Raw genomic sequence first — 24,631 nt, 5'->3', positions numbered from 1 at the left:
CTGGTTCGTAACCTGGAAACAACCATCGCAAACACATACAAACATACACACCACAGATTTACATTGAAACAGGGAATGCAGGCGTGGGGGCCTATCCGGAGCCCGCAATCTGAATTTATTTGCAAGTGACGGTTTAAGAGTTTCATGTTAAAGGGGAAGTCATCTGTGGGACATAGTTATGGGTACAAGCAAAACAGTGACGCGGTTCGGTACATCTAATACTGACAGCACTTATGTCGTGGGTTTCGATTTGTGCTATAGCCCTTGGATGAAAATCCATTTTTCTATGGCAACGTAAGGAACATGGGGACAAGATGGGTATTGGTCCACCAGCCTCTTCGAGGGCAATGTTTGTTCAATGTTTACTGAATGTGTAGGTGCATGTTTTGATTGCTTTTAGAAGCTTATACGAGAATCCTTTTTAAATGACGATGTGAACAATATTGGGAGGTGAATCACTGTGCGCTTGTGGAACACAATTTTCATTTTTTTTTTTTACAGTGTAGTGTATTGCAGATGCAACCGAATGCCTTCTTGTTTGTGGACGTGGTGGCCACCTGTACTCACCCGCTTTGTTGTAGTCCTGTATTTGTTTCGATATATAGCGATGTTCGTACGTGTTTTTTGACCTGGTGGTGACCTCGCTCGTTGCTCTGCATTAGGACAATAATTTTACGCCTCACCACTTTCAAATGTCACCAGCCGGCCCTGATTTTTAATGAAACTGTGTGTCCATTTCACTTTCAGAAATAACATGTTTAATTGATGTTAGCTTTGCGTCTGCCCTCGTATGACATGTTCGCTGCTCGAAGACTCGGCCATCTTCCATCGCTGGCTTCTGTCGTTACTTTCAGTTTCCACACAGAGGAGCGTTGTCAGTCGAAGCTGAACCCGTACAGTAGAGCCCGTGATGAACCTGCGGTATTTTTGCACATGTGGCTGACGTCTGGTGGCTCACAGCTTACACATCTGGAAGTGATCACTCCCATGCACCCTGGAGGGAGGTTTGCTGCCTGAGGAACAAAGCACATCTTACTTGGGGATTTCAAGAGCTTTCATAACACTTTGATACCGACAGGATTTGCTCAAGAGACACTTTAAAAAACACTTGATATTTTAGCTTCGGCGTGGCAAGGCACGGCTGACTTTTATGTAGCTCTATCTCGAGGGTGACCGTGTGCTTCACAAGTTTGTTACTTAGACGCATCTTGGAGGAACCTCAAGGAAGGATGGAAGGTCTCCGTTCAGCTTTTCTTGCTGTTTCCATCCTGACCATCATCGCACACAACCTCTGTGCGGCGCAACACGAGGACATGATTCACTACATTGAAAGGCGCTTTCTGACCTTGGAGGTAAGTTCTGCTCTCTTTGATATAGACTACAGTACAATGCATTCATTGTGCCTTTCTAGACCTGCTTACGTGTGCGCAACATAGGAGAAACAAGGTTATCGCCAGAAGAACCTTAAGATGTAAATAAAATACGTTGCATAATGTGTATCACTGTTCAATTTAAAGCCTGTGTTCATAAAAATGTTTGTGTAATAAAGTACCACGTCACTAGCAAACGATCCGAATTAAAATATCTATTGATTTTTTTAAAAACGCACCAAGGTTATTCTTAAGGAACTGCGATAAAAAATAGCAAAGCAGCACTGACTGGATTTTGACCTGATTTGCGGAATGCATCTCCAAAGTAAACAATCAACAATTTAAAAATGTCCTACAATGAGGGTGTTATGCTGCTTTTGATGTATAATGATACACTAAATGAATCTGTATGGCTTCAAATGATGCCTAATGGTTTCGTAATTGTACTGATGGGTTAGTGAATAAGAATGAAGGCAAAAGGTTAAGAGACAGTACAGTGAACAGTAAAGTCCAATTAATAATTACCTGTCTGTCCATTTGCGAAGCATTTTAGTGATTATGTAATACGCCAAATCCTGCCACATATGAAAAGGAAATGCTCAGCTTAGACTCGTAAACAGTGTGTCTTGCAATATGTAACATGAATGTTAGATCACATCAAGAAAACTATCAGTCATTTATTAAAAATATGTTGCTTTTAGTTTAGCACATGTGCGAGTGATCGACCTATTGTTTACAAGTCATAAAGAACATTTTTTAAATATAGAAAGAGCATAAGATGGCTGAAAACAGCGCCTTGAGACCCTCGTGGGTGAGTAGTCACACTATATAAACCATGTTTGATTGACTGATTGACAACAAGTCTTGAACTGAGGCTCCGGACCCCCTATGTATTCCTACGGCATAGTGTGGCTCCCTACCTCTGAAGCGAAGCTTCTTTGTATGTCAGGGGCCCAAGGGGGCAGAGGCCCCCCACCAGAGTTATCTTGAGCAATTTTACACTGCCTTAGATGGGCGAGGCCCATGGAGCCCTGACGAGCGTGGCTCTCGCAAAATGGCGGCCGGGCGGCACTAGAGCAGGGACAGAGCCCTGAGACGTTCTGAGCTCAGCTTCTGGATAGGCCGGACAGCAGCAGCAAATCCCTGATTTGGATACCCTAAACATGGCTTGATTGGCCTAGGGAGTTAGCCCTGCCTAATTAATCGCAGGGAGATTCATGCCAGCCCCCCACCGATCTACCAGGGCTGTACAGGCCGTACACGGACAAGGATCCAGGAGAGGATGTACAGCCTACTGTGAGGGCAGAGCGAGACCTACACCCAGTATCTCCTGCCGATCGGCATGTCTGACCCTATAGCTGTGGGAAGGTGCCTTGGAAATAAGGGCAGACTGGACTCTCCCTGAATGGGCAACCTCTGGAGTTGTAGAATGGGAGGAGATATTGCATAAAGGACATCCTAGCAAACAAAAATGATATGTTGGATAGGGACTGTATGATGGAGGTCCATCGAAGGATAGCATTTGGAGCCAAGTTCTTGCAGTGGGTAGCAGTGTTATATTCTCCCCCTAACGCACAAGTGCGTATGGGGGTATGTCTCAAGCAGTTAAGGGGTTGAGTGGGGGACCAGGCAGGGTTCCTGCTCTCCCCGCTACTGTTCGCTGTGGTGGTGAAGCTGCTGGCCATTGTTTTTCGAGGGGCATAAACAGAGTGGAGCATGAGGGTAGGGAGCACGCTGCATATGTTGTCTGTACTTGTGGATGATATCCTTCTTTATTTAACGCATCCTCAACATTCCATCCCAAAGCTACTTGAAGAAATTCAGACATTTGGGAAGGTGTGGGGCTATGTGTTAACCAGGGTAAGTCATTATTGTTCCCGTTGGCACTGCTGTCCACTGTTTCAGTGGTGGGGCTTCCGCAAGTGGAAATTCAGTGGGAGATGGATAAGTTCTGCTTTTTTGGGGAATCTAGGTGGCGGACACGCTCCAGCGGCAGTTGGCTTATATTGTACATAGTGGGGTGGAGGGACTTTTGGAATACCCTGCTCTTGTCTACAATTGGTGGAGTAGCGGTTGCTAAAATGGTGTTCTTTCCACGGTGCCCATATGTACTGCAAAACTCTCTAGGTCCAATACCTAGCACTGTGTTTAAGGAGTTGGACAGCCTACTGGTTCCATTGGTTTGGGTGGGAAAAGTGAGTGAGGTAGGACTGATGGTACTCAAGCTAGATCCTCAGAAAGGGGAATTGGGTCTTCCAGACCTGTAACTATATTACATGGCAACAGTGCGATGCTTTTCGCATTTGAAAAATTGGGAAAAGAGATTGTTAGCAGGGACTTAGTGAGCAGAGAACCTGCCAGTCTGAGTCAACCGACCACATGCCCTTACATATTGTGCGTCAAATGACCAAGACATGTGTTAGAAATGGGGGTCTCTAGTTGGCAATGGTTTGCACCTTTTCCAAGTAGGGACCCTTCCTTCTAGTCAGGATAAGGGAGTTACACTCCTAAAATAACCCCTGCTCACCCACTTGGAAGCTAGGCACGAGTAGTCAGGCTTATCTTAGAGGCAGTGTGTAAAGAATTTGCACATAACCAACAGTAATACGGTTTTATATACTTAAGACAAGACCAAAAACGATAAAAATCCACAATAAGTACTTAGAAATCTTCAGTTATCAAAATAACCTTGAAACACAATTCCTTGAAGTCGATAGCTCCAACTGGGGCTATCACAGCGTCGTGAACAAACAAGTCCAAACAGTTCTGGCTGACTGCGGCATCGCGGGTCAACTACCGTGTCGGGAAGACCCGCAAAACAGTACCTTTAGAAATGCTGGGTGGCGGCAGCCTCTTGTTGAGCTACGAAAACAAAGCGTCCGCAGGCATCGGTTCTGGAGGTCGGTGCAGGAGTCGTCGGGCCCTTGAAGTCTCACACGTTGCAGATCAAACTCCTCACTGAGAAGGAGTGGGAATGGGCTGTGGCCCAAGGTGCCCGAAACCTGGTCCCAGAGCCTGGGTGGTTCCCTGAGGGAACACCAGGTGGGGAGCCTAGGCTGTACTAGAAGGCCACCCATTGAGGAGGATCCCCTAATGTTTGAGGAACTGGGGGGGACTGCTGTAATGAGCATCCCACCGGTTCTGGTGTCTGGAAGCACCGCTCCAGCTGGGAGGATGCATGAGTCCAGAGAAAAGGGTGAGGGGGCGCCCTCCCCAGTGGAAGGACCAGTGCATCAGGAGTTGCCAACTATGAGGTCAGAGCACCCCAGGATTGACCCTGGCGAGGCCACTTCTGGCTTGGGGGGGTCTTCATGCTCTGTCAGGTAGACAGGTAGCTGGAGACCTGTGCCAGGCAGACTCTGGCCCAGCTCATGAGGAGTGTGTTTCACGTAGGGGAGGTTGCCATACTCCCCCGGAAGTCCTAGGTTACCAGTCACAGGTCCAGCCTATGGGTACAGACCCTGGGAGGGAAAACCAGGTTCAGGGTGCCCCCCCTGACCTGGAGGAAGGGGAAACTGCTAACAGTGCCCCTACCAGTTTGTATTTTGGGGGTGCCGCTCCAGGTGGGAAGGTAGAGAGCCCCAAGAAGGAGGACCGGGTGTGGGAGAGCCCACCCCAGTCCCTTGTTTAGCCTTAGGGTACATACCCTGTGCTGGTGTACCAGTTGCAGGATAGCACCCCTGAACTGGTGGGCGAATTGTGCAGGACACCTGCCATAGGTGCCCTGACAATTCTGGAATGGGGTACCGCTCCAGGTAGGAGGGTACAGAGCCCCAGGGAGGAGGACCGGGTGTGGGAGAGACCACCCCAGTCCTGTGTCCAGCCTCAGGGTACAGACCTAGCAGGAGGCGGAGACAGCATTGTCCAAGGCAGACAGTGCCTATCCAGGTGCAAGGGAAATCTCCTCCCACCACTGTAAATGCAGACCGGGCCTATTCAGGTGTTAGTGACACCTCCTCCCACTACTCTGAATGCAGCCCAGGTCTATTCAGCCCATCCCTGACCCATCTAGACTCTTTGGAGGCACTGCTCCTCCCCAGCCCCTGTCACTCCAAAACGACACAGTCAATACACATCCTAGCAGAGGCACACAGGATGACTAAGCAAGAAAATACTTACTTTCTAAAAGTGGTATGTTCAAACACAGAATGTAAAAATCACCTTCACTAAAAGATGCATCTTTAGATTCTGAGTTCAGGCATACTAAACTTTATTTTCCTATCTGGTCCCAATGGGAAGATATATTTATAAGATGTTATAAAGTAACTCCCATGCTTTCCTATGGGACAGATAGCCTTTCCATAGTGAAAACGAAGTGCACTGTAATTCACTACCAGGACATGTCCTACCTTTAATATACACTGCACCCTGCCCACAGGGGTACCTTGGGCCTACCACCTTAGGGGTGTCTGACATGTAGGAAAAGGTAAGGTTAGGGCCTGGCAAGTGGGTACACTTGCCAAGTCGATTTGGCAGTTACAAACTGCACGCAGACTCTGCAGTGGCAGGTCTGAGTTACCTTTTCAGGGCTACTCATGTGGGTGGCACAATCAGTGCTGCAGGCCTACTAGTAGCATTCGATTTACAGGCCCTGGCACACTCAGTGCACTTACTAGGGGCTGACTAGTAAATCAAATATGCCAATCATGGAAACACCAATCCATAACAATTTACACAGAGAGCATATGCCCTTTAGCACTGAAAAGCAGTGGTAAAGTGCCCAGAGTCTTAAAACCAACAACAGCAGGTCAGGAAAAAATAGGACGAAGAAGCAAAACGTTTGGGCGTAGCCAGGCAAAAAGGGCCATTTCCAACAACATGGTAATCCCTTGGGATGGCTACAGCTGTTATCCGCATTGGTCAGAACATGTCCTTGAGAGGATGAACAGAGAGGGGGTGCCCCACGCTGTGTTATTTATTTCCGGGAGACACCTGTATAACATTTCTGGAGGTGCAGGAGTCCTACGGGTGGAAGTGGGACAGTTGTTGCAGTTTCTACATTTACTAGGACGATTCAGGAAATATATGAACTGGGTTCCTTGTGGCTCCAAGAGTGGCACAGACGCTGACGGTCATACTAAAATGGAGAATCCAGGTGAGGACTGTCTTCAGGTTATATGTTGCCTTAAAACAAGACAGGCCGCAGCTGGCAATGGAAGCGCAACATGGTTGGGAGCCAGACTTACAGAAACCATTGACAGACAGAGAATACAGTCAGGCATACACATCCAGGTGAGGGAGGTATCTGGTAAAGCTAGGTTTAAACTGGTGCATTTCCAGATCCTTCATTGCACTAAACTCACATACATGAGGTTACGCAGCATTTACTCCCAACAACCAGGCAAGTTTTTTACATGCAAACGAGAACAAGCTGATTTACTGCATATGGTATGGATGTGCCCCGACGTAGTGCATTATTGGGATGAGGTTGTAGGTAAATTACGAGAAGTGATAGGGATCCAACTGGAGCCCTTGATCAAGATGTGTTTACTGGGGCTTGTTCCTTCCCCTAAAGATGATAAGATGCAGAGACAATTTGGACACCTACTGGCTAAAAGGCAGATTGCCATCCATTGGATGGTGAATACAGGGCCTACAGTGTTTTCATGGATGAGAGACATTGAGGAATGTGCATTGGTGGAGGAGCGTAGAATGAGGGAGATAAGGACTGATGAGAAAGTGGAGGAGTATAGTGTGATATGGTCTGACCTGCTTTTCAGCTTGGTACACCAGGAGGGACAAAAGCTGCCCTAAGGAGGGAGGTTGATGTATCAGAGATCTGATGGGGGCTGCATCCCTCCCCTGATGGGATGACTGGGAATGATGTAGGGTGATGGCAGAGGAAAGGCAGCCATCAGAAAAGCCCCGCCCCCTCCCCTTGGATGACCATGGTTACGGGGACCTGGAGGATGAGGGCGGAGAAATGGGCACTGCCATGTGACATCCTCATATGAACATGTTATTATGAGCAATGGAACTTCAGTTGTTATGGACTTAATTCCGACATTGTTCTTTGGTTGTAGGAGGCAGGGTTTGCCTTTATATGTTGTGTTTCCGAGTGAATAACACACTACATAAAGATATTAAACAATATACAGAGAGAGAGCATTTGATAAATATAAATGAGGTAAAGAAACTTAAGTGGTCAATCCACAGACAACATGACCTCAGGAGAGTTTCCCTAATTCTTGAACTCTATTATTAATGTTTGTTCACTGACGTACTTCTGCTTCTATGTAGTTAAATCAATCACTTGTTAACATTTATGAAAATGAGAACACAGAGCAGCTGACAATCCTTATCATATAAATAAGGTTTTCAAAGTCTCCATATTTTCTAAAAATGTGAAGTCTTCATTCAAAATCACTTTCCACCCATAAGTTTATTACTGTCAGTTTGAATGTCCAAACTATGGGCCAGATGTACGAAGCATTTTACTGGTCGTAAACAGCCCGTCTGGCCGTTTGTGACCAGTGAAATACATATTGCCATGCACAGAATGCAAAACGCGACTCTGTAACTTGTTACCGAATTGCATTTTGCAATTCAGCAATAGGATGGGCGTGTTTAGGGCATCCATTCCAAATATCGAATACCACTGGCATGTATGAATATTTTGCAACCAGGAATGCAGTCACAAAGCATTTGCAGTTGCCACTACCTTCAATTTGATGGTAACCCATTCGCAAATGGGAAGGGGTCGAAGGGAGCCTTCCCCTTTGTGAATGTGTTTGCCAGCATTTTTTAAGAGCAGGCAGAGGTCCCACCGGCTGCTTTACATTAAAAAAAAATCTTTATTTAAAAAGCGATGGGTCGCAAACTGTGACCTACCACATGAATATTGATGAGGCAGGTCCACTTGCGACCCACTGCAAAACACACTGTTGTACATCGCAGTTTGCCATTTCCTAACTACATTATCAACAATGTTGCTGTTAAAGTATCATGTAAACATCAGTCTAATAGCTATATCCATATAATGGGGAAAAAGTTGTTCTCACTAATGCTAATCAATTTAGTATTTTCTTTTGTATTCTAAACCAAGGACCGCATAGAAAAATGTGATCAAGACTTCAGGCAGTTTGTACAAGAGTTTCGAACTCTTTCAAGGAAGATGATGTCTCAACTGAGGGACCTGAGCATTTCTTCTGCAACTCAGACGAGTGAGCTGGAAAATTTATCTGCTAGGGTGGAGAGAGCAGAATGGGACATCGACTATGTCGAATCAGCAAGTTCTTCTAAGCCATGCTTAGAAATGCATCAAACATTAGTAGAGGAGCGACTAAAAGAGGAAGCAGAGGAAAAAAGAAATATTGAACGTAAATTGAATTCAAGTAAGTAATTTAAGAGTCCTCTATCAAATCAATCTAATTGATACACGGTACATGAGTAAACTGTATCCATTAACTAATACTAAGGATAAGCATAAGCAATATTTGATATCAGAGAGATTTTAATGATTTTTATGGAAGCAGTACAAACATTGCAAGTATGCCTTGATAACATACATTGAGTTGCCTATATTCAGTCAGTATAATAAAGTTCGGATGACCAGATAATATTTATTTGTAAGTGAATCTAGAATTCTTTGTGCGATGAGTTGTAGTTGGCAGAAATAGGAACCTGTTGTCTCATGTTGGGATTGTTATTGTAAGTTGATATCCAACTCTGGGTGAGAGTGTTTAGTAAGGGAGTAGCAAGAAAACTAAAATACCCCCCACATTCAACCTAAGCTCTGATGGCACCAGTGAGCCCAAACCTCCCTAGAAGTGCTTCCTTCTCTCTTCCATCTAAGAATCGATCTGTTCATCCTTTCACCCTTCCATCCACCCACTGATATTAACCATTTCACCTTTGCATTTTCTCATTCATTCACTATTTCACCATTCCATCCATCTATTGGCCATTCCTTCCATCCATCCGTGCAGACATCCATCATCTATGCTTGCACCCGACTATACATCCAGCTACCTACACATCCATCATTGTGTTATCCATCCATCTATAATGCATTTCATACATCATTTGCTCCTTTTGCCCATCCATTCATCCGTACATCATCCATCCTCTCTAATTTGCTATCCATCCTCTCAGATTTCCATTTACTATGCCATCCATCCATCCTTTCAAATTTCCAATTACTCTGCCATCCTTTCACGCACCCATTCACACATTCTCTAGGAGTTCCATTTTCCCATCCATCCATCCTCACAGATTTCCATTTACTCTGCTATACATCCATCCATCCTCTCAGATTTCTATTTACTTTGCCATCCGTTCAATCCAATCCACCCTCATATGTCCATTTACTCTGCTATCCTTTCACCCATCAATCCATCCTTAAATTTTAATTTACTCCGCAATTCTTCCATCCAACCATTAACCCATTCATTTTAGATTTTCATTTACTTTGTCATCTTTTCGCGGTGGAGAGGCAGCGGGGAGAGCACTGAGGATAGTTGTTGCAGTAGTGCGAAGAGTAGGCCTAGCATTGCAGATGGTTGTCCCTGTACTTTGAAGATCCAGCACGCCTCACATCTTGCCCCTCATCTGTTGAGAAGGTACAAAGACACCATGTGACTGGGCACATTACCACCCTCATTACGTGAAGTGCCATTATCTCTATATTGAAAGCCAGCAATCGAGCCAACAGCTATGGTTCTTACCGACTGCTATTGATAAATAACATTTATAAAATATTGGCGAACCTCATAACAAATCGCCCGCTTCCCCTCCTGCTAGATATGATCAGGGTGGACCAGTCAGGCTTTATCACCAGGCACTCCACAGCACATAATCTCCGAACCATGTTTGCTGTCATGTATACCATATGCCCCCCCAGCTACGAGCCACATCCCTGGGTTGGATGCCACAAACGAGTTTGATTCCCTGGAATTGATGCATCTATTCCATTGCCTCAGCCCTCAAATTATAAATCTAATCAAACTACTATACTCTTCCCCCACTGTGCAACTGAGTATCAATGGAGCAATTACCCCTCCACTTTTGGTGTCCAGAGGCATCAGAGAGTGAGGCCCCCTGTCGCCACTTCTAATTGCGATAGCCATGCAGCCGCTGGTGGCCTGGCTGCACCAACACCACTCACACAGGGGCATAACCTTCACAGGCAGGAGGATTTTGTTGTCGCTGTATGCGGATGCTGTGACCCTTTAAATTCGTGATCCACAGATAAATAGTCCACCAAATAACCAAGAAGTGGTTTGCTTCAGCTACTACTCAGGCATCTCAATCAACTCGTACAAATTAGTAATTTTCCCACTCACCTCAGAGACAAACCAATTTGAATGAGAGTTCCCATTCCAATGTGTGCCCGGACCAATCCTCTATTTGGGGGTCTGACTTAGCATGGATCTGGACAAACTCTGGAGGGCAAACTATGGCAAAATGGTAGACTGGCTGGAGGAGGAGATCCCAATCTGGTCCCTGCTCCATTAATCGGTAGTGGCAGGATTGCCATTGCGAAGATAGTCGCCCTCCCCAAGTTCCTACATCTTTTTTAAAATCTCCCCATTGCCCTCACTAAACAGTTCCTCAGGCAACTTCAATCAAATGTAGTTGCTCTGGTGTGGGCTGGCAGGCAGTCTAGAGCTTCATGGGAAACACAGACCCCTCCAATGTCGATGAGTGGCTTGGGTGCCCCCAATATAGAAATATATTTCTGCGGTGCACAGACCTAGTTCTCCCAGACTCTTCCAGCCACATACTGCTGTAGAGAGAAACAGTGTGGCCCACTGCTCATTAGCGGCTGCTCTCTATTTACCAGCTAGATGTCCTCGTGCTGCTATAGATATGGTAGCATGCATGCTGTGGGCTCTGAACAGCTTGAGGCACCATGTCCCACACCAACTCCTCTATGCCCAAAGCATACCACTGGCAGGCTATACTCTCTTCAATTGCTGCAGGATGGAAAGGCATCCCGCAGAGCCCACCACCTAGGTCTCAAGAGATTTGGAGACTTATATCCGGGTAAGCAGTTTGTCCAAGTACACAGTATTACAGACGATCCCTGTCACACATCGTTGGATATTGTACTGGGTCACCAACTCCACACATCACTGTATACCATCCACAGATCCTTCCCAAAGCCTCCCCCACATTTCCTGCACTCGACATGTTCCTCAAGCCAACATCATCCTGTAGGGTTATCACCTACCTTTATGCCATATTGCAAGAGGAGGCCCTGGTGACTCTTCCAGAAGCTCAGGGATCCTGGGGGATTGACATGTCTCGTCTTCTCACGGTGAAACAATGGTGACATCCGAAGCACTCTCCCCCAATGATAGACTTAAATTATTTAATTTCAACTTTTTTCACCGAACGCATCGCACATCGGCTCTACTGCATAGACTGGGCCTCGTAGATGAGGTGCAGTGCCTGCAGTGTGCATCTCCACACGTCCACATTCTTACTCCTCGCCTGGAACTGTCCTGGGTTAGCAGGATTCTGGTCAGATGTATACACAACTATAACTTCGAATACAGAACACAGCCAGCCAAAATCGCCCCTGGTTTCCCTACTGGGCAATGTCAAGGAAGTACCCCCTGAGATTCGACAAACAACTGCAATGCTGCTTTTTCTAGACAGGAACAGAGTAGCCTGCACTGGGACAGACGTCAGACCCCCAGACCAAAGACTGGCTGCAGGATGCATCACACTGCCAGGAGGGACTTGCAGCCTATTGGGAATTCATGCTTTCCCCATCATAACTCAAACATATCTGGGGACCTCTGACCACCTATATGACACACTGCAATGCAGAGAAGGCTTGACTACCAACAACAGACTCAGCAGACCCGGAGGACATCGGCCCAAAAGGTGAGTCCCAATCCATGTGATTTTAGATACCTTTGAGACACCTTAAACACGAGAGAGCCTCTTCAGCCCTGGGAGATCCTTGGATTGTGGCCTCAGGAATCACTGATCTTGATCAACCTGCCACCAGCGTGACCCACCCCCAGTGACATACCCCAGAGCTGCTCTGTGCATGTTCTCTCGATCCTTGTACCACATTTGTGAGCTTTTTCTTTTACTATGATTATGTTTCTTTCCCACCATTGTATTGTTCCATTATTCTATGCTGGTAAATTTTTCAATAAAGGAAAATAAAAATGACCTGAAGGATATAATCAGGGACAGCAAAGTATACTATTAGCTGGTCCCATAAGGAGAAGGGGACCATTGATTCACACACAAGGGCCTCTACTGTTGATCTACTACCAAGAAGGCCTGAAAGGACTTGATATTTGGCCGTAGTCCTGAAAAGATTGTTGAAAAGCCTGTTTCCATTTGAAACCTCTGCCCTTTTACTCCTAGAAGAGTCACCAAAGATTTGGAGCACCTGAACCTTTGCTATATGTTCTTAAGTTTTTGGCATGTGTGTTCTACACTGATATTTGAAACCAGGTCATTTGCTAAACGTCAATGGCACTGTTTTTCGACTAAGAGAATGTTGTTAAAATGAGGAACTGTTGCATAAACCATTCTTGGAGGAGGGCCTTGCTTTGACTAAGTGCTAAAGATATTTGTGCTCTGGTCCCCTAGTGGCCATTTTGAAAGAACAGTTATGTCACTGTTGTACCGAATGCCATGCCTCAAAAGTGCATTGAATGCAAAAAGTATCTAGGTTTATGTTTGAACATCTCCTTATCCATACATTATATCATATATGCGCCACTTTTATGTGCCGCTTTAATCCTTAAGGTATTTTCTTTTTAATTAAATTAGTTTGGGGGGTTTCTATTATGTTTATTTATTAATTAATTAAAAACTGTTCCTTTTTTCTGTTTATACCACATGTGCCAAGCTTCCAAAACTGAGCCACAGTGACCTGCTATGCACTATAGTATACAGTCTATATTTGTGGGCGCCCAGCCCCCACTCACATCAGGATCAAGGCAAATTCAGTTTCTACCTATGGGTATGCTGCTAGATTATTTTGATGGGCTTACCTCGTGATAGCAAGGTCACATGGTTCAGACAGACTCAGGAAGCTTGTTCTGGTCTATGCTATGAGAGTCATATTGTTCATTTCCTGGCCATGACAGTATTGCTGCAGGTTTCAGTCAGGCAGCTGCGTTTGCTAAGGTTTGTGGCCTCTGCATCTCATATACCTATTGGCTCAGCTCTGCATTAGCAGACGTCTCGTTGGGTCTGGCATGGTGGTACTTTTGCTGATAAGGAAATGAGTACATCATCAAGAAGTCATCTTCCTTTTCATTGCTGGGTTTCCTTGCACCTCATGACAGTAAGTGGGTGTCTTAACCTGAGCTTTGAGGAATCCTCTGCTCTGCTGCAGTCCCTGTTCCTTTTTTGTGGTGGCTGTATACTGTTTGTGGTTTCAAGGGGTCATAGCTTTGTTCTTTGCACCTGTACTTCCTCCTATTGCCATTGTCGTTCCTTAATTTGGGAGATTCTACTTTATCTCTGGTGGGCTCTTTTTTATCAGTAGCCTTCCATAGAGAAGTACACCTTTCTATGGCACTCTTGAACGCAGCGCAGGTTCCACTTGGCCTGTTCTTCTTCTTTGTTCCCAGTGTATAAGGGTTCGACACTTTCCAGTGACTGACAATCGCTGTTTCTTTGTCATTCTGTGTTTCCCAACTGTTTCCAAACTTCCCTTGTGCTTTATTATGTGACATTGATTCAGAAACCTCTTGCTACAAATTACCCATCCTTTTTCTTTTTTTTAACTTTTGGGCAGTTTTTGATGTATAAGGTCGGGGTACTCAGGTTTGCAATTTTACGATAGGTTTGAGTATACATTCTCCTGATCATTACTGAGGGCTTTTTCATAGGCTGGGCTCCTAAATCGTCCTTCCTTAGAGCCCACCTTGCTGCAGTTTGTGTCTTCAAGGGGGTTTGCTCACAGATGTTGGCTGGGCGCAGTTCCTTCCTAGTTGCAGTTAGAGAAATGTTACAAATTTAGGGGCATATTTACAAGCTGGCGATAAAGAATTATCGCCGCTTTTGCGGCCGTTTTCGGCCGAAAAGCGGCGATAATTTTATCGCCTAATTAGCAAGGCCACGCTAACGCGTGAAACCTTGCTTTAGCGTGGGGATTCCTAACGCCCAGCTTTGCATCTCTAATGAGATGCAAAGTGGGCATTCCTGACCTAACATGACAGGAGAAATGTCGCTAAGCGACATTTCTCCTATCATCAAGCCACGCGCTATGAAGCATAGCGGCAGGAAAAGTAGCGATAACCCCCGTTATCGCTACTTTCCTTACGCCTGCTTCAGGACTGACTTAGCCATGATATCCTATGGAAGGTGGATATCATGGCTAAGTTTGTGAATCCCTATCAGCAAGCTAACACCACATTGCGTGAGATTATCGCTGGGTTTCCAGCGATAATCACATGTTACGCAGTTAGCGTGAGGATTTTTATCGCTGAGGAGATAAGCGTTGCTAATATCACACTATCTCAGCGACAAAAATCCACGTTACCCGGCGATAATTATCCTTACGCTAAGAGCGCCGAGCGATAATTATCGCCGGGTGTTGCTGATATGCCCCCCAATTTCTATGCCTAATTTTGGGGTCGAGATGAAAAGAAATGTAATGAAGCCCTCCGAAGTCCAGAGTTGCATCAATCAGGCATCGGACATGTTTCTTATCTGTCTGCCTTGTGCCACAAATCAGGATGTCAGGGTAAAAAGGTGATACAACCTCTTAGACAAGAGGAAAGCCCGTAAAGTAAGGTTTACGACATGGCTCAAGCAAGTATTAAATTAATTAGGAATAAGAAGATGTGCATTTCCTTACTCATAGGCCACAAGCTAAAGAAACAGTAATAAAGGGTGGGGCAGGGATCAGAAAGTAAGCATGGAATAAGAGGCCATATCGAAAATAATCTAAAGCATTGCTTCTTCAGGGATTCAGAAAACATACAAGCTCACAAACTCAAAACCAATTCTACACACCTAAGCTAAAAAATTAACACAGGGGCACATAAAACATGTGCAACTCTGTTTGATCCTGCCCTGTTTTTCATTACTCTGGCGTCGGCAGTAGTGCTCCATCCCTAAGGGCGGAGGGGCCACACTCCGGCACCTTTTGGACATATAGAGTGTCTGTCAGACACTATTTTTAGGTCACGCTGCCAGACTTCTTGTAAGGGGGTTCAGAAAGCTCACCACACGCTCGTACGTGTGTTTTTGGCTTTCTCACAGGCTATTGGCCTTTGCATGCGTCTTTCTAAGAAAGACAGCATGCAATTGGGCAAAGGCAGGTGCATGGCCCGCCTTTGCTCTGCCCACGGCCTATTGCTTGCGGTTACCTGCACGGGCTACATCTGTTTTAAATTATCGTGCCCAGACGCGTGCGCGATAATAGAAAACAGATGTCTCGCTGTGGCGCACCACTCGCGAACTACCACGAGTTCTTTCTGTTCTCACATGGCCACTGGACTGGTAATACGACCACATCTACTGCAAATTCTAAACCCTGTTTCAATGTATCGTTAAAGAACCATGGGGCATATTTACAAGGAGGCGATAATAAACTATCGCCGCTTTAGCGGCCGTTTTCGGCCGAAAAGCGGCGATAATTTTATCGCCTAATTAGCAAGGTCACGCTGACGCGTGAAACCTTGCTTTAGCGTGGGGATTCCTAACGCCCAGCTTTGCATCTCTAATGAGATGCAAAGTGGGCGTTCCTAACCTGACATGATAGGAGAAATGTCGCTAGGCGACATTTCTCCTATCATCAAGCCCCACGCTATGAAGCATAGCGGCAGGAAAAGTAGCGATAACCCCTGTTATCGCTACTTTCCTTACGTCTGCTTCAGGACTGACTTAGCCATGATATCCTATGGAAGGTGGATATCATGGCTACGTTTGTGAGTCCCTATCAGCAAGCTAACGTGAGATTATCGCTGGGTTTCCAGCGATAACCTCACGTTAGGCAGTTAGCGTGAGGATTTTTATCGCGGATGCCCCTCTGTGATTTGCCCAGAATCACAGGTTGTAAATTTGACTCCAGGACTCCAATATGCTCTCCCCCTCCCACAGAGCTCTCCCACACAGCCGGTTCGGCTGCTTGTTTTAATTAGCAGCTTGTTACAATAGTGGACGGTGGTCCAGGCTGTACGTGCGTCTCTGCCGTTCCCTTACCAATTACTTATTTTGCGCCATAAAATCAAGGCTTCAGTCACTCTTTCTTTCCCCGAACCGCTTGTTTTAAAAAGTTTTACATAGCGTAAACTCAACCCGAATGTTTTTGCAGCACTGTGCGCGAGCAGGTTACATCGCACGCGGTCACATTCATTTTTAGGCATAGGGAGAGATACTCAGTGATTTGCCCACAATCACAGGTTGTAGATTTGACGCCGGGACTCCAGTCTGCTTTTCCGGTCAAGCCAGGCGATAAAATTATCGCCGCTTTAGCGCTAAAGCGGCGATAATTGTATCGCCTGGCTTGATAATATGCCCCTAAATTCGGCAGCCGTAGGTTCAGTGGTAAATTGTCACTCTTTACTCCAGAACTCCTCAGTGACGAAATACCAAAATAGCCCCATATTCTAAAGAAAATGGTAGCTTCTGAGGAGAAATAAAAAAAAAAATCGACAATTTGGTCAAGCGTTCGTAGTCAAAAGCTAATCAGAGCCACAAAATTGCAGAGCCCTGCTTTAAAGGTCCCCATAGCAGGGTCCAAAAGGTGTGTGTGTTCAAGAAATCCTTGCGTGATTTCTGAAAATATTTATTAGTGCCGTCTGGCAAATAAGTTTCTTCGCTGCTTTGGGCGTGATGTCAAAGAGCAGCGAAGCCTTAGGCACCTCTCTTGGAGGCATATTATCAAGCACGGCGTTAAAATTATCGCTGCTTTAGCGGCAGAAAACTGCTGCTAAAGCGGCGATAATGGGTTTGATAATATGCACTAGAGAATTCCAATAGAAGCACATGTTCACACCAGAACATGGGCTTCTATGGGAATTCTCTGCGGCATATTATCAAGCCCATTATCGGCGCTTTAGCGGCAGTTTTCTGCCGCTAAAGCGTCGATAATTTTAACGCCGTTCCTTGATAATATTCCCCTTGACTTTTAGTTTTCCATCTAAGCAAGCACACACACGGAATTTCCCCCTAGCGTTTTTAGGTCTGGCTTTTGACAGCTGAGACGTCAACCAGAGCCACTGGTTTCAGTATGTAAAAAATGTGGTCATTGTGTCTGCCCCATTCAACCATCTGCTCTCCTCATCCAGCCTTTTTCAGCCATTGGCTTAAGCATTTGTCGATCATACCTTGGATCAGCTCACTGGGGCATTTGCCTCTCACTTAATGCTATTTGCTCTTTGCGTGTATCCTTCTGCCTCACAAAAATGCATTGGGTGAAGGGAAATGTAAACGAGGAAACGGTTCAACTTCATAAGGTGCAAAAACTAGGATATTCGAGAAAATGTGTTTGCGTGAAAAAATTGCACACACGTTATTTTCGAAAGCACTTGCTTGAAACCTGAGATCAGTGTATGCAGGATGCAAAAATAATTGAATAAATACAATACTTAATCACCCAACCGAGTTTACCTACATCAGAAGGATGAAAGGTGAACTGGCCCCACTAAGTGCCTTCTCTGTTACCAGCAAGTGCCACGTGGACCTGGACGGCAGGCCATTAACCCACTGAGCAGTGTTACTGCAGCCCTACAAGAAAACATGAACTCTAATCACACTTAGTGAAATGAAGTCAATAGATTCTGAGCTGGATGTTTTTAACGTTTTACACACAAAGTACTGTGAGAATTGGACAGCTTCTGCCCCTCCAAGCACATTTGCACCCTCGCCCCAGGTCATGCGAGTGCCTGCTGCAGACTTCAAAGATGTTTTACTGTCATTGCTGCAAAGCCCTGACACAGGCACATATTTAAGAAGATTGGGCTGGATGGGGCAGCCACTGCAATGTTCCCTCCAGTAACCTTTTAAGTGTACACTCATTTTTAAGTGACAGTGCACGTAGAAAAGCTGAATCACCAGGGAGAAATTAAAAAATTATGTGAAAAGCTTGTGCTTCTACAAGAGATGAAGGTCTGAGGCACAGATCTCAGGTTGTCCGAGGTCAGTTGCATCAAGTTTTGTTTTGCACTTTGCATTCTGTTACTTGTAGTTGTACTTTTTCCATTGTTATCCTTTTGTTTCATTTAGTTGCAGCATGAGCCTGGCTTGTTGCCCCTTGAACATTACATGGAGCAACAATAACATTCATTATTGCTGTGGGCTGCCAATTTTACAATGCAAAAGGAAAAATAAAATTGAGTGAGGTTTTCACACCTCGTGTGAGGCCATGAGAACTCTGCATGTCTGGAGTCTGCCATATTAGGCATTTAAGAACTAAGCTATTTTTAACATGGCATACAACATGTATTCCTGAATCAGACTGCATGACCCAGTGTGTAGCAAATGTATTGCTCTTCAGTTCCTAGCGGCCTAGCACCCAGGCTAATGTACTGCATGCCTAATCTCTTATAAGGTCCCAAAGGTGAGACCTATTGGCTATGCCAATGCTTGTTTATCAGGTCAGGCACCAGGAGCTAGACATGCACTAAATGTGTAGGCTCCTGGATGCCTGAGCTGAACTTTGCTGGGCTGAGGATGTCACAGCTCCTGTAACTTGATTTCCTCAGCTTGAAAAAAGGTCCTCGAGGCCGGCCACCTGAGGACGAGGGAGAGCATCAATGATAGCCTCGTACCTGGGCACTTCAGTTTTAAGCCCTATAGTGCCCAGGTCCGAGTGTCTGTTACTGACACCTTGTCAAGGAGTGGGTGGGGTCAGCAGTCTCTCTGACCCCATCCTGCTCTGTGACACGGTATGGACTGCTACCTCCCCTCATTGGCTGACATAAGATCAGCCAATGAGTGGAGGCAGCAGTCCCTACTCATCTTGCACCTTCTATGCTTCCCTCCCCAAGAGCTGTAGCTGGTTTTTGTTGTTTTTATTGATTGTTTGGTCCCTGTGTTATGTATGAATGTATGTGTATTTGTAAGTGAGTGTTGTGAATAGGTGTGTGTGCGTGTCTGCATCTGAATGCATGGATGTAACTGAGTATACATGTGAGTGTGGGCCCCCCAGCCACTCTAAGTTGCGCTTACTGGCTGCCATTGGATGCCAGAGCCAAAAAACGCCAGGCCCCAGCATCCAGGCTCTAAGAGATCTTGATTTGCCACCTCCCCATGGTCTCCAGAAACCAAAGCAAGGCAATGGAATGCTGATTGTGCTCTTGCACCACTCAACTATCATCTTTCTTGTCAGTGCAGATATGTGAGAACTGAGAACACCACTCTGGGTCGGGAAGGGAATGCTCTGAAAGTGATAGATAGGCTGGCAAGTCACCAAGTATACTTTTATATTTGGCTGTGGGAGGCGAGTGTAGTGCAGCTGGTACTTAAATACTTGTGGAGGGAAAACAGGTTAATGCAGATATTTGTGGGGTTTGAGGGCAGGATACCAGGTATTTTTTACAGTTCGGGTGGATGTGGTAAATATTTCTCCTTTACCGGGACTGAATTTGATACAGAAACATTATAAAATAGCTCAGTAAAATGAGAGGCAGAATCCGTGATATTAGAGTTTCGGAATGGACTTTATTCCGGTGGTCGATTATAATCGGATGCCTCAAGTTCCATCACCACGCGGGTTCAGGAAGTGAAGTACATACTTTATTGACAAGAAGTAACTTTTATAGTCCATACATTATAATGAAGTGAATATAGTAGGCGTAACAATTGATAAGGACATTGACGTTTGGTTTGCGTAACCGAAAATGGGTGTAACAATGAGTAAAAAGGAACATGATTGGTTGTGATGTCATGTATAGGTGGATCTATAAGATAATACTTGGCATGGATGCGCGCGCAGCAGTATGACGTGTAATTGACGTGTAACTAGGGGGTGACGGGGACTTGACATTTAGCTCTATATGTGGAGACAAGAAGTCTGGGGGGTCAAGTCAACCTAATCCCAAATCATATCTAACATCCTATGTTTAAAGAACTATGTTATCCATAAAAGAAGGACTCTCGGACAGAATCTATTCTATACTGACTGTGCGTGTACAAGCGTCTAAGTGTCTACACTGAATGCGAGGGGGTAGGAATATTCCATGGTAACAGGGCTATGAATTACTTGCATGAGGACAGAGAAGATGGGCCTTTTTGCTTGGTAACTGGAGGAATGTTTACTTAAACTACTAGGCAGGAATGCATCGGCTGAGGGGGAAGCAGATAATTCGAAGGTGAAATACAGTTCTTGGCAGAGAGTAAGCTGATGTCAGGCTTCGTGAGCCGCGCAGAGAATGAGACAAAGTTCATGGTCACAGATGCAGGCTCGGGCTGGAGCTTTTAGAGGCAGAAGGCAAGAAGAGTTTGATGACAGAATCAGGGCCTACTTGCCTGGACTGAAAAATGGCATAAGTGAACCATATAAAGCCGGTGGCCTTTCATATTTAAGAATGGAATATCCGGCCTATTCATGGCGGATCTGGCAGAGGACATGTTGACGGTGGGCATACATGTATTTGCGTCTTCATAACTGGAACTGGGGGGGACATATATGTACTTGTGATATACACATGGAACCGTTGGGGTCCAAGATAGGGGACATAACTGACCAGGAAAATCCATATTTCCACATTCCCTCCTTGTCCCCTACTTGCCCTTCAAGAGATATCAATCTTCATCAATCCATTGATCTGTTCATATAGCATCATTTGTTCTTCTTTCTTCTTCCGGGATCTTGAATGAAAATCTTGATGTGGGATACACGATGTGGCACACAGACCACAAATCGCTGGTCCACATTGTAGACATAGACAGCAACTGAATAGTATGAGAAGGCCAATACCTAGGAAGGATAGAACTCTCCATCCCCAGGCTGATACCGCATTCCAAAACCAACTGGACCAAGTCCAAGTGCCTGGGTTCTGGTGTATCTGGCTTACAATCTTATGAAGGCGAGTGATGGCTTTATATACAGATGGCGAGTTTTCTGGTATGAATACGCAACAGCTTGATCCGATGACCCTACAAGCTCCGCCCCTATCAGCCAGGATGACGTCAAGGACAAGACGATTTTGAAGCACAACAATCCGCATAGCAGACTGCTCTTCCGTTAAATTGCCTAAGGCGGAAATAGTCTCATTCACTACTGCTTCAAGGGTTCTAGTTAATCTACGTATCAGCTTACTATTAGTAACAGTACCTATATAGGGAAAGATGCCTTTATTAAAATCTACATACTTGTCCCATGCCGTCTCAGTGTAATCGACAATGGGGAGATCTCTCCGTTCTCTGTTGTGTACTAAATGAATATTTCTGTAATAATCAGGAGGAGCTAGGAAAACAGGTGGCAAAAGGAATGCAATGTAGCAGGTACCATCCCAATCTAGGGGTAGACGCATATATGCAGTCTGACCACATATAAAGTAGGAGTGGCGAGAAGCTCTGAATGAAGATTTTCCTTGATCACTGAATTCTACCATAGTAGTGCATTTACTATGGCCCATATGTATGGAACCAACCTTTCTTACACACAATTCACCTTTTGCTGGGAATACTGACATGGTGGGTAAGACTAGCTCAACTTCGGATACGACATTTAGAATCATGAGATTAGGTGTAAAATTACCTAATCCATACACTTCATTTTCTAGATCAGTTCCTGTTCTTTTGGGGCGACCCTCCTTGTCAGGGTAGCAGACTTTGAGTAAAACTAGGTTCAGGTTTCCCCATATCCAATGGTCTTGGTAAACTGCTGTGTCTGAGTCTATGGAATTAATTAAACTAAACCATGCTCCACAGGAGCCATTATGTGTAAATGGATGTGGAAAGAAAGGCAGGACTCCTTCATAATTCTGATAGGGAGGGAGTCGGCCACACACCCAACAATTTGTGGCATTACTAGTCTGATGGGAATGATGTAACATACTAATGAAAGTGTTATTGCGCAGCGCAAGTCTATAAGACAATTCATGCGGAGGTAAGTCACTAAAAGAATGTTCAGCAGCAACATTATAAACATGTCTAGAAATAGGGTAATATATGTGCAACAATATACTTGTAATAATTATTAAAAGACTCAATAAAAACAAAATTAATAATGTCACTATGCAGTGGCTACGCAGTGATTTACAATACGCCTGTCGTTTCAACATTTTTCGGGTATTTTCTCTACTCAGGTCCAAGGGATACATGTCAGAGACAATTCAACCGCTTCACCTTGGAGAGGACTTAAACAATCAAATTGCTCGACTGGTTGGGCCTAAGCTTTAGTTTATAATTTTCAGATTTGTTAGGTTCAACAAAAGGGAGTTTTGTATCAGTCTGTGAGGGAGTGCAGGGCACAGTGTCTATATCCGAAGATAGTCCATGAAATTTCTTGATGTGGCTTGAATGAATCCAGCCCTTGCGGCCCTCGATCTTCACGGCTGTTCTTGTGGTCAACAGGACCAACTTGGGTGCTTTCCACCTGGGCTCCAGCTGAGTCTTTCGGTCGAAATTCCTCACAAAGACAAGATTACCCGGAACAACGTCATGGGGTTTCACCTCAGTGTTGTCGGGAAAGGCTGCAGCTACCTGTGAACGAGAAGATTGTAGTGCAGACATCAAGGAAGCCAAGTAATCTGTCAGCATATTACAGTCAATATCAGTTATTTTGCGTGGTATAGGCGTCCCCCACATATTCGGTGGTCTACCGAAGATCACCTCATACGGGGATAGCCCTGTTCTAGAGTGTGCTACCATTCTCATGTAAAAAAGTGCAACTGGTAATGCTACTATCCAGTCGACCCCTTTCTCTCTGCATATTTTGGACAGTCTGATTTTCAGTGTCTGATTATGTCTTTCTACGAGACCTGCTGCCTCGGGATGTCGGACACAGTGGAATTTCCACTGATATCCTAGCAGAAGTGAAACGTGTTTCATTAATTCGGATGAGAACGGCTGGCCGTTATCTGAGTAGACAACACGTGGTAAACCGTATCGTGGGAAGAATTCTCGAACCAACTGTTTGGCAGTAGTCGGGGCAGTGTAATCTGAAACCGGGTACGCCTCCGTCCAACGGGACAGAGCGCAGACAACTACGAGAACATATTTGAATCCTCGACATCGTTCCATCTGGATATAATCCATCTGTAGGACTTCAAAAGGGTGATCAGGAGGATGAAATCCACCCTGTTCTACGGGAACACTTTTTCCTGGGTTGAACTGGCAACAGATCATACAGGTACGGACCTTTTGTTTTGCTGCTGCTCGTAAATGTTTATTGAACCAAATGTGTTGAATGCTGTCTAGCATAGCTTTTTCTCCTAGATGTGCCGGACTATGTATAGTGTTAATTACGACTTGGACCATTGAATCAGGAAGGAACCATACAGACCTTTCCTTCATCATCCATCCTTGGTCCGTTTGGATCCCTCCTAACTCGGTCCATTTCTTTATTTCGTCTGGTGTAGCATGTGTCTGTATGTCAATTACGTCAAGAGTAGGATCTTTAACGGTCATACAATGTGTCGGTGTCGGGACTATTGTCTTTGTCATGTCGGGGGTCCGAGTTTGAGCAGTCAGTTTAGCTGTTCTGTCGGCTAGATCATTGCCTTGGGAAATGATATCAGTAACCTTCGTATGGGCCTTACATTTCATAATTGATATTTCAGTGGGTAGATGTATTGCATCTAATAATGCGTGAATGAGGGGTCCGTGCTGAATGTGGGCACCGTGGGAAGTTAAATAACCTCTCTCTCGCCACAGCACGCCGAAGTCATGTACAACTCCGAATGCATAACGTGAATCAGTGTATATGTTGACTTTTTTATTCGTGGCTTGAATACAGGCTTGTGTCAGAGCGATGAGCTCTGCGGCTTGAGCTGACAAAGTATTTATACGATTAGTTTCAATGACTTCAGTATCTGTTGTGACTGCATAAGCGGCTACTAACTCTCCTGTACTTGTTCTCATGCATGAACCATCGACATAAAATGTCAAGTCTGGATCTGACAATGGAACATCGGTCAAGTCTTGTCTGGGTTTTGTCGTTACAGTAATAACTTCAATACAGTCATGGGCTAGTGGGTCTGTTCCGGTTACTGGCAAAAGTGTGGCAGGATTCAATGTGTTACAGCGTCTTATTTCTATATGTGGCTGAAACAATGTAAGTTCATATCCTGTAAGTCGCGCTATAGTCAAGTGTTGTGTTTGCGTTCTATTTACAAGGACCTCTACTGCGTGGGGTACTTGAACTGTCAATGGATGTC

General features: G+C 45.1%; 1 protein-coding gene across 2 annotated transcripts in view; it reads left to right on the top strand.

The window, feature by feature from the left end:
- Positions 1-1,010: 1,010 nt before the first annotated feature.
- The window catches only part of OLFML1 (olfactomedin like 1), a 49,218-nt gene continuing 25,597 nt past the window's right edge, over positions 1,011-24,631 (top strand). For both annotated transcript variants that reach the window (XR_014979938.1, XM_085648227.1), the window contains exons 1-2: positions 1,011-1,352; positions 8,416-8,704. Coding sequence is in view for 1 of the 2 variants with exons in the window: in XM_085648227.1 (XP_085504353.1) it covers positions 1,230-1,352; positions 8,416-8,704 (412 nt within the window). In the remaining variant the exon portion in view is untranslated. The remainder of the gene's footprint in view (positions 1,353-8,415; positions 8,705-24,631) is intronic.

The sequence above is a fragment of the Triturus cristatus genome, chromosome 3_2 (assembly GCF_964204655.1).
Source record: "Triturus cristatus chromosome 3_2, aTriCri1.1, whole genome shotgun sequence".
NCBI lineage: Eukaryota > Metazoa > Chordata > Amphibia > Caudata > Salamandridae > Triturus > Triturus cristatus.
This window is presented reverse-complemented; position numbering and strand designations above follow the sequence as displayed.